The 10,744-nt window shown below is 34.8% G+C and overlaps 1 protein-coding gene across 1 annotated transcript; it reads left to right on the top strand.

Annotated features, from left to right (window-relative positions):
- The first annotated feature begins 283 nt into the window (after positions 1-283).
- Positions 284-9,458, top strand: Zpr1 (zinc finger protein Zpr1). Its single transcript, XM_088237297.1, has 10 exons — positions 284-538; positions 1,962-2,214; positions 2,651-2,833; positions 3,251-3,366; positions 4,897-5,044; positions 5,447-5,517; positions 5,700-5,789; positions 7,052-7,218; positions 8,206-8,324; positions 9,290-9,458. The coding sequence occupies exons 1-10, from the start codon at positions 443-445 to the stop codon at positions 9,394-9,396; spliced, it is 1,350 nt and encodes a 449-aa protein (XP_088093423.1). The 5' UTR covers positions 284-442; the 3' UTR covers positions 9,397-9,458.
- The last annotated feature ends 1,286 nt before the right edge of the window (positions 9,459-10,744 follow it).

Raw genomic sequence — 10,744 nt, 5'->3', positions numbered from 1 at the left:
ACAAAATATTACAAAACGCATTTAAGAAATAAAAATTGACCAAATGTCTACACTATACAATGAAAAAGAGGAAGGTAAAGAAATAAGGAAAGAGAAAAATATCTTCTTGTAACAAAAAATATCAAGATACGCTGCGATTGGCGTATCAATGCAGTGCCCTATGCACCATAAGATACGGAAATGGAATGATGATGAGATTCTTATCAACCTAGGCCTTTGAGGCCCGATAAAATGAGGTGGAGTGATAAACAAAGAAGAAGAAGTGAATATTTATGTTTTATCTATGGAGTGAAGTGTCAGCACTTGTCAACTGTCAGCGTGCAGAGCCGATCAGCCGAGCCTAACCTATAAAATTGCAAAATAAACCGTTGTCTGCTGTTGTCAGTTGTGATTCCGGCCGATTTTGTACAATTTGTTCACAAAAGCTCACAGATTTGCTGCCATGGACGCCGAGAAGCCGGTGTTCAGCGACTTGAGCGCGGAGGACGATCCTGAGGTCACCGTAGTCGACTCCTTGTGCATGAACTGTCACGAAAATGTAAGTAATTGCTCGTTTTTCATTTCAATCGACGTATGACCGTTGAGGTATATAACTAGAGTATACATAAGTGCGAAGATTTTCACGGTCACAGTTATCAATATGTTTCGTTTTTGTGTGATACCGTGCGTGTTGGATTTGTTCCGACGTCTCGGCTACCATTGCAGGAGCCATCTTCTGGGTAAACTGAGTGTTTTTGTAGAAAAAAGTATGTGTTTAAGTACTAGTAATTTGTACCGTGTCGCAGTCGGCAGTAGGCACATTTCTATTCATTTTCGAACATTCACATATAAAAAAAACATAAAAATATTCCTTATTGTTAAAGGACAACTAAATGTATCATAGAAAAAAAGAGTATATAGGTGAAGTACAAATTTTCTTCATTTTTAATATTACTTCCATTTGTAAATACTCACTACAAACTACAAACTTTAAAATATATTTTTTTTCACTTAAATTTAAATTTTTAAACAACTTTCATTTATATTTTTCTTTTTCCTTCTCTTTTTTATACTTTCATAATTAACCTTACATATAATTGCTTTATAATATGGAAACTTCACCGGTCCATTAGAATTAAGTCTAATTGAGTAAAATATTAAACTTTGTAACTGTACTGTATGCTTCCTAAATAAAAGAAAATAAATAAACATCACAACAGAGATGAAGAACTTTTTAAAGAAGGTAATATAGAAGTCTAAGCATCTACAGGGCTTATGACCTGTCATTGGCTGGTTTAAGTGGCCACTTAACACACTGTAACATTGATTATTCTGCCCATATTTCGGGGGTTAAGGGTCATAAGGGCGAAACTACAAAAACACAGTTTTGAGATAAATGATAAAACAGTTTTCAAAAAATAATACTGTCTTTTAAGGGTAACAAATAAAGAAAATAAAAAATACAGTTAATAGAGCATCAAATGTTTTAGAGACAAAAATATGAAACTACGCTTTCGTCTATATGACCCTAACTTGCGCTTACATTAGTAAATTAACAAAATGATGTAAAAGGTGTTTTATTCTTCTGACTTTAAACAAAACGCTTCATTTGTAGTTTCACACAAATTTATCTAGGTAACTACTTATCGGATGAGTTTCATCTTTTTGTCACTAACAGGATATTTTGTTTGGATATCAGATTAGTACTTAACACAAAACAGCATTTTTTGTAGTTTCGCCCTTATGACCCTAAGCCCCCGATTTGAACATCCATATTCCTTTAATTCTTTCATCTGTTGATGTTTGTGAAGTTGCAGAGCTGAAACAGAAACCGCTCTTCGTTTGGTGAGAGTAGTCAGAGTATGGAAAGAGAAAGAGTCATCATACGAATCGAATATTACATCATGTTCTTATCTTGGTTTGTTTACATCTTTTTCCATATGGTTTATTTGCTTAGTTTCATCAATGCGCGTGATTTCCAGGGCAGCACGCGCATCATGCTCACGCGCATCCCGCACTTCCGCGACGTGGTGGTCATGTCCTCCTCGTGCGCGCACTGCGGGCACAGCGACAGCGAGCTGCGCGAGGCCGGGGTCACGCGGCCGCAGGGGTCCGCGCACCGCCTGGCCGTGACGTGCGCGCGCGACCTCAACCGCCAGGTCGTGCGCAGCGAGCGGGCCGTCGTGACGGTGCCGGAGCTGGAGCTCGAGATCCCCGCCCTAGGACAGAAAGGAGGTCGGTTTTTATTACCTGTCTACTCGTTATCATCGTTCCTTTTCCTCACCTAATGATGCATAGGGCATTTTATTGATACACTGACCACACCGTATTTCGATTACTTTACAAGAAGGTAAGTTGATCAGTCTTACGTTTCAGGTGTCGGTTTAGGGACAGTGAAATATTTTAGTGTATGTAAATACATTTTTTATTAACATATTACAACAGAGATGAAGAACATTCAAGAGAAGACAATATAGAAGTCTAGGCATCTACAGGGCTTATGACCGGTCATTGGCTGGTTTAAGTGGCCACTTTACACACTGTGTAACATTCACCATTCCGCCCATATTTGAACATCTATATTCCTTCAATTCTTTCATCTGTTGATGTTAGTTAAAATTAAATTACATAATTAAACTGAAATTATTTCCTCGCTTTCTTTTGACCGTAGAGGTGACGACAGTGGAGGGAATACTCGACCGCGTGTCAGCGGGGTTGAAACAGGACCAAGAGAAGAGACGGATCGAACACCCAGAGGATGCAGAGAAAATAGAGCTTTTCCTACTGAGCCTTCGGAAGCTGAAAGACGTCGAGGAGAACGGACCGTTCAATCTCGTACTAGAAGACATTAGTGGTAAAAACTATTTTTGCTTGTTTGTGTATCGTTATGATTTTTTTACTAACGTCTTACAACAGAGATTGTCTACAAAAATTTGGACAAACTCCAAACATTGTCGATGATTTTATTAATTTGAAGTTTAGTAATTTTGCTAATCCCTACTAAAATTTTGAAATAACACCGCCATCACAAGTATCGTTTTGGTCAGTGAGTGTTTCTGACATTTAATCCTTCTCTCACTGTGCCAAAAATGTCCGCGTGTTGCGGTGCTGTGTAGTCGCTACACATGCAAGAAATGAGAGATTTTAAATAAAAAAAAATTGAATATTCATAGGCAATTGCTTCAATTATTTATAGTTAAAGTCAGAAATAATAAGGTTTTAAATCTAATTGGTAAAAACATGAAAAAACCATCGGTTAATTTATTTTTAGGTAACAGCCATATAGAGAATCCTAACGCGCCCAAGCCTGATCCCCAGTTAAAGGTGAACTATTTCAACAGAAATGAAGAGCAAAATAGAGTACTGGGCATATATTCTGAGTCTGAGGTAATTCAAAATTATAAAAAATACTCATTTTAAGTTTTAGATGCAGATCTTGTTACTACTCGGTAATTTATTTTAATTTTTTATTTTATTTCACTGGAAAGCCAACAGACATTTATAAATTCATAAGATACAATTTTATTATAAAACACCAAATTTCGATCACCTTCAAAGTATTCTCCCTTGACCACAACGCACTTCTGCAAACGATCTTTCCATTGTTCAAAACATTTTTTAATTCACTTATCGTGATGTTCTTTAGGTCTTCGAGCGATTTTTATTTTACCTCCTCCACAGTGGCAAAATGCTTTCCTCTCATGTTCCTCAAAAAACAGCTTTACAGAGAGAGCGGTGTGGGCCGGCGCGTTGTCATGATAGAAGAACCGTTCGCTTGTGCGCCAGAGATCTGCCCTGATCTGCAAAGCTGTTTTCGACCTAAAACGGCATGACCCCAATTGTTCACCTCCCCCCCACTGACCGGATCTAGCCCCCTGTGATTTTTTTGTTCCCCAGACTCAAAAGGGACATGAGGGGAAAGCGTTTTGCCACTATAGAGAGGAGGTAAAACAAAAATCGCTGAAAGGCCTAAAGAACATCCCGATAAGTGAATTAAAAAAATGTTTTGGACAATGGAAGTATCGTTTGCAGAGGTGCGTTGTGGTCAAGCGAGAATACTTTGAAGGGGATCAAAATTTGGTGTAAAAGAGTTAAAAAATAAAGAACCCAAGACGAAATTCCCATTTTTCGGGTCCCCCCTCGTACATAAACATTATTATTTTTGTGTTTCGAATTACATAAATTATGAGGATATGCGATGAGAGAGAATTTTGATAATTAGGTATTTGAACATTTTTTTCCCGTCACTTTCTTGAAGATGCCTCCCCGATGCTATGCAAAAAAGACAAATGCATTTCGGACTTAACGCCTAACTAAAATAGACAAAATCGACGTTTTGTTGTCATGGAAAAGACGGAGTAACTTTTCGTTGATAAGTGGGAACCTAAGTGCTTGTTTATGGTTGAATGCCGAATCTAAAAATAATTAGTATTCAAATATTGAATTTAAGTAGGTACCTAAGTACTTGTTTATGTTTGAACTCCAAAACACAAAATAATTCATTTTCAAATATGGAATTCTCTTTGAAAATGTCAAACTCTGCTCTTCTCATCAACTGGGTTGCACTCTATTCAGAAGTGCGATTTTCAAAAATTTATTGAATGTCAGGTAATATTATTTTTGTATTACCAAAAATCCAGTAATAAGATTTTAATGGGTAGTAATTATAAAGAATTTAATGAAATAACCTGATCCATAAAAAACGAAAGTTGTTTGTAAACATTTAAAAACAAACTTTTTTTATAGACAAAAAATAGCATACTAAGCGATGTCTACAGAGTAACTAATGGCCAAAATTTAAAACTACTCATTTATGAGTAGTTTAGTCGGCTTCAGTTTGATGCGCGTACTCGGTTCTGGACTATTTTAATTATATGCTCAATACTTTGTTATATTTTTTATTTGAAAAATTGTTAGATCGCAGGTGACGACAGCGAGGGAATCTTGCACAATACTAAAGAGGGGGAGCATTCCTTGCAAGAATTAGAGGCAGGGGAAGTCCTCACATTCCGTACGAATTGCCCCGAATGCAATTCTCCTTGTGATACCAACATGAAAGTGACGAGTGAGTTGATTTTAAAGTCAAAATTTGCTATTTATTAAATCTCCTCAGAGCAACTTTTGCTCAGAGTAATAATGCGCCAAACTATAGAGGAGCCCAAACGTAGGATAACCATTCTACGACTATTATAGTTCTCAAAATATAGCTTGATTAAAATGACAGCATAAAAACTAATGTCACTAGTGATGGGAAATTACTGATCACTGATCATGTACCGATCAAATCGATTTTATCAGTTTTTTCATGCAAACATAACACTCTGTTTCCGAAAATTGATATAAAAACGTAAAAACAAGCCTATTATAGTGTGTTTAAGACAAGTATTTACTAAAAAATAAGACATTAAATATTTTTTTTCATTAGTTGACAAGCGTTGATATTTATTCTGAGTAATGGTTTTTGCAGGTATACCTCATTTTAAGGATGTAGTTATCATGGCGACATCTTGCGACCAATGTGGACATCGCACCAATGAGGTAAGTAAATGACAGTTGAAGATCTGTGGTGCCATACTTAAAAAAGTTATACCATATAAATAATATTACCATTAAAAAAATATATATATTTAATAAAAAAATCGTATGCATTTTATGTAAGTTAAAATTTTTAGAAGTAGCTAGATAAAATTATCTATGTCAGTCTGTTTGAAAATTTTCAGGTCAAGTCTGGAGGAGGCATCGAAGAAAAGGGAGTTAGAATCGAAGTGAAGGTTAGGACCCGAGATGACTTCTCTCGAGACCTTTTGAAGGTAAATTTTACTTGATTTAATATTAAATCTGACTAATTAAAACTTTTTTTATTATACTGATAGATCGTATTTTTAATACTTTTATAATTATTTTTCCAATTCCATACTTCGCTCCCATCGATAATCTGAAAAAGGCAAGCCATAAGATTTAGTGAAAGGAAGGAAATGTTAGAAGTAATTATTATAGTTTTGTGGTTAAAAATGAATTTTTGTTTTTAAATATTTTTTTCAATGTTTCAATATACAGGTTGTTCTTTAAACCCTGTCACATCCGAAACCGCGATGATCAGTATGAGCAAGAATACATATTGGCGCATTAAAATATTTTTTTAGAACGAATAAAATTTTAAAAAATAAAATATCAAAAAAGGAAATGGTTGCTTACTCCCGCAGGGGAGAAACAAGGAGGGGGGAGGGGGAGTCTGATACTGCGCCGCGCTCCCCTAACTTCTCCCCTGCAGAACTAAGCAATCATTTGTTTTTTTTAAATATACTTATTATTATTTTATTTTTTTTTTACGTCTTTATTACAGCAATTTACAAGTAATTATTTATACAACAAATTAATTAAGTAGTAACAGTAAACATACATATTTTTTATTTTTGCTGTTGGTTCATCTAAACTGCCTAACTAGGGATAGCTTCCCCGTTCTAAGGCAGTAAATTATGTATTTTATAATAATATTAAAAAGTAATTACAGTTTTATCATGATGTGTGCTTTTTCAGTCTTGAAAGTGAACAATGAATATCCAGAGAAAACATAAATAATACCAAAATCTCTATATCCTAAGTCCTAAGTCATTACTAGTAAAACAAGAAACCAGCTTACGTCCTTCTACATCGGACAACGATTTCTCTGACTCCCTCCGACCAATATGGATTAAAAATGCAGTCAACACCTTCCTCAGCCTGGCAATCCAACCACATTCCCACGAATCTGGGATGAGGTTATATACCCTCGGGCCTATGTAATATTGCTGCCTTTGTGCCAAAAAAGTATTAACTCATATTAAAAATATGCTAATATGTCTTCTTGCCCATACTGATCATCGTGGTTTCGGATGTGACAGGTTTTAAAGAACCCCTTTATAATAATATAATGTCACATAGAATAGTCAGGATTTACGCAACTTTTTCTAAGTTCCCTTGTTGATATTTATTGCCTCTCAGAGGACATAAGGAGTCCTGCTCCCGACCCTGATGTATGGGAGCGAAGTATGGACTTGGACTAATGTTGGAAGTGTCTTTGTCCCGATTGCAGTCCGACACTTGCGACATGCTCGTGCCCGAGCTGGAGCTAGAAGTGGGCGCGCACTCTCTGTGTGGACGCTTCACCACGGTGGAAGGTGTCCTTAGAGCAATGCGCGACCAGCTGACCGGGCTGGCCGGAGACTCGGCGAGCCAAGATAGAGCTACGCAACTCGATAAGTAAAGAACATTTAAATTAATTTCTGAAATTTCTTGATTTAAGTTTCTTAAATATAGTGTCCGTGCGGCTCCACTGTGGAATCATCTCCCATCCACCATCAAATATGTTAGTACATTATCTCTGTTTAAATCACGTCCGAAGAAACATCTCCTTTCTCTTCCTTAATCTCTTCTCCTTTCCTCTTTCCTCTTTTTTCCTTTTCCCCATTGATTAATGGTTTTGATATAAGATAATTTATAAACAAAAAAGGTTATTTCTATTTCTGTATATCTTCAGCTTTTTAATCTTTATTTTCTATTGAATATGTTCTGTAACTTGAATTATAAAAATAAAACTTTTATTTTATTGGTTGGTTGGAAGAAATTGCCATTTGGCAATAAACCCGCCAATGTACAAATAACATTATGAACAACATTTTGAGTTTGTCCAAATTTTTGTAGACAAGAACTGGATTCAACTCCCTGGGGAGCTGTTTATATTAACATATTACAACAGAGATGAAGAACATTTAAGAGAAGGTAATATAGAAGTCTAGGCATCTACAGGGCTTATGACCTGTCAATGGCTGGTTTAAGTGGCCACTTTACACACTGTGTAACATTCACCATTCTGCCTATATTTGAACATCTATATTCCTTCAATTCTTTCATCTGTTGATGTTTGTGAAGTTAAAGAGCTGAAACCTTTATTTATGCGGGTGAGATTCATCCAATTGAATTATTTCACCTACATACTAGGCAACGCCTGAAAATATTATTTTTTCAATTTCTATACTTCTTCAAGGACCAGGTAATTTATCAACAATATTTTGAGTTTGTCCAAATTTTTGTAGACAAGAACTGGATTCAACTCCCTGGGAATTCTATATTACCTTCTCTTCTATATTACTTTCTCTTAAATGTTCTTCATCTCTGTTGTAATATGTTAAAATAACATTATGTACAAAAAGTTGAATAAATGAATATTATGAAAATATAATTTTTCAGCTTCGTAGCTCGAATGGATACTGTCATAGAAGGGAAGTTGTCCGTAACATTAGTTCTAGACGACCCAGCGGGGAACTCCTATGTACAGACTTTAAATACTGACGGAACTCTGGATGAAGGTAATTTTAATTAATTTATTTTAATGAATCACTGGAATCGTTTGGCGCTATGTAGCTGAAAGACTTTTGTACTATGTCTAAATTAAACCTCAACTGTATATAGGGTCTGGTATGCATCTGGTCGGGCATGCACATTAGAAATTAAAAGACCCATTCTAATCGCAAAAAATGCCAAGACTCGACGGACCGAAATTTGGCAAGATCGGGGCATCTCTTCTTGGAAAAACTTCTTGGATTTATTAACAGAAGCACAGCTGACTTCAAAAATATCAATACCCTTAAAACTCTCTTCTGTTCCCTGGTTCGCCCGCACCTAGAGTATTCCTCTGTTGTCTGGTCTCCATATTATGATGTTCACATCAAGAATATTGAATAAGTTCAACATCGATTTTTGAGAAAGATAGGCTGGAGGTTGGGCTTATCCAGAGACCAATATACGTATAATGAGTTAGAAACTACCTTAAATATATCTTCTCTTCAAGACTGTCGAAATAAATCCGACCGTATAGTCCTATTTAAAATTCTCAACTCACTCTTTGATGCGCCTGAACTACTGAGCTCAATAAAATTAAATATCCCAACTAGAAACCTCAGACAAAACTTACTCTTTCATACCGATAACCATAGAACTAACTATGGTTTTCATTCCCCTATGCCCAGAATTCTCAGGTCTGCCAACAAACATACCAGTCTTGATTTCTTTGATAACAAGTTGTCTTCTTTCAAACGATCACTGAATCAAATTCAATTATAAACACCTCTCTCCCGCTTCCACTCCCACAAGGTCTACTATAAACCATTGAGTCTTTTTAATAATAATTTTCTATGTATAAATGTGTCCATAAAAATGCCCATTGGGCGTATATATAAACAAATAAAATAAATCTAAAATGTTAACGTAAAGTGCAGACTCATAAAGATGTAACATTTCTATCCCCACGAGTATAAAGGTTTTGCTTTTTCAGGTCTGAAGATAACCAAGTACGAGAGGAACTTCGAACAGAATGATGAACTCGGACTCAATGATATGAAGACTGAAGGCTATAATGGCAAGCAAGATCTTGGAAATTAATGATAATCAAGTATCTTCAATTTTGTACATTTAATAAAATAAATATGATTGTATTTTTAAAATGTCGTTTTTCTTACCTTGATGCTGCCAATGTTGATATTAATGTTGATATTTGCCAGGTTGACATTAATACACGGCAGTTGCGTGCACAGAGATTTTAACTAGGGTAGGCAGTAGAAAAAAAAGTATGTTTTAAATAATACAAGTAATCGATCTTAAGTCTGGTAAAACGCACGCAAAATGAGGAAATCATACAATTTTGTCATTTTAAAACTACTTTTTTTTTAATCACACAATAATAAAAAAACATGAATTAGATTAAAACAATATTTTTAAAGGTAATATTAAAAAATACACTTGAAAATTTCATGTAACTAAAATATAATTACTTTTAGACCGGCAGATTACGCCATTTCAAATTTAGACTAAACTTAGGTATCTGGGATATCAATAAAGACTAAGTATTGAATTAAAATTTTTTGCAATAATTTGAAGGTAATAAATTGAACATGAAGTGGCCTAAGCGAAATCTTAATTTTTTGTTTTCGAAAAGAAATAAAAGCATTTTAAATCACATATATTTTTGTGACATTTTCTTTTATTTCTACGTAAAATTATGCCTTCGTTAATATACTTTTTTTGATAAGTAGCTACCCAGGTACTTGCTTGTGATTAAATTCCAAAGCTAAAATTAGTTAATATTCAAACATTTAAATTTAAGTAAGTACATGTTTATGGTTGAATTCCAAAACATAAAATAAATATTGTTTCAAATATAGCATTCTTTTTGCAAACGTCAAACTCCGGTCGTCTCACCAACAAAGGGGTGTACTTATGTAGGAATACGATTTTTTAAAATGTGTTGAATTTAATATTATTTTAGTGTTACCTAAAATCCAATAAAGATAAATAAATTGGTAGAAATTATGAGGAATTTAAGGAAAGAATCTGATTGAGATCCACAAAAACAAATGATGTTTGTAAACATTCAAAAACAAACTTTTTTTATACATAAAAAAACAACTACTTTCCATTTTTTTGCAAATGCATTCTCCTCAAATGCGACCCTGGTAGATCGATAAATAAAACATTTATGCTCCTTACTTCTTTTTTTACATATTCGATGAAAGATTTTAATATCTACAAACACGCACAGTGCAAAGATCTATATTTCTCTGAAAACCGCACATAAATCGGTTAAGCCGTTTAGGAGTACGGTGACATCACACGTACAGAGGAATTATATATATATAAAGATTACTAGCCAAGTATTGGGTATCTGAAGTGGCCTTGATAAAGGCCGATGTCTTTGTGTACAATTTAATTAATTTATTTTAAAGAAACAAAC

The sequence above is a fragment of the Micrasema longulum genome, unplaced genomic scaffold (genome assembly GCF_059751315.1).
Source record: "Micrasema longulum isolate JH-2025_06_02 unplaced genomic scaffold, ASM5975131v1 h1tg001693l, whole genome shotgun sequence".
Lineage (NCBI taxonomy): Eukaryota > Metazoa > Arthropoda > Insecta > Trichoptera > Brachycentridae > Micrasema > Micrasema longulum.
Note: the sequence above shows the minus strand (reverse complement) of the source record. Positions and strands in the feature narration are given on the sequence as shown.

Coding starts and splice junctions, on each gene's coding strand:
- Zpr1 (XM_088237297.1), top strand. CDS start 443: ATGGACGCCGAGAAGCCGGTGTTCAGCGACTTGAGCGCGGAGGACGAT. Junction 5,518..5,699: donor GTGGACATCGCACCAATGAG/GTAAGTAAATGA, acceptor GAAAATTTTCAG/GTCAAGTCTGGAGGAGGCAT. Junction 8,325..9,289: donor TGACGGAACTCTGGATGAAG/GTAATTTTAATT, acceptor TTGCTTTTTCAG/GTCTGAAGATAACCAAGTAC.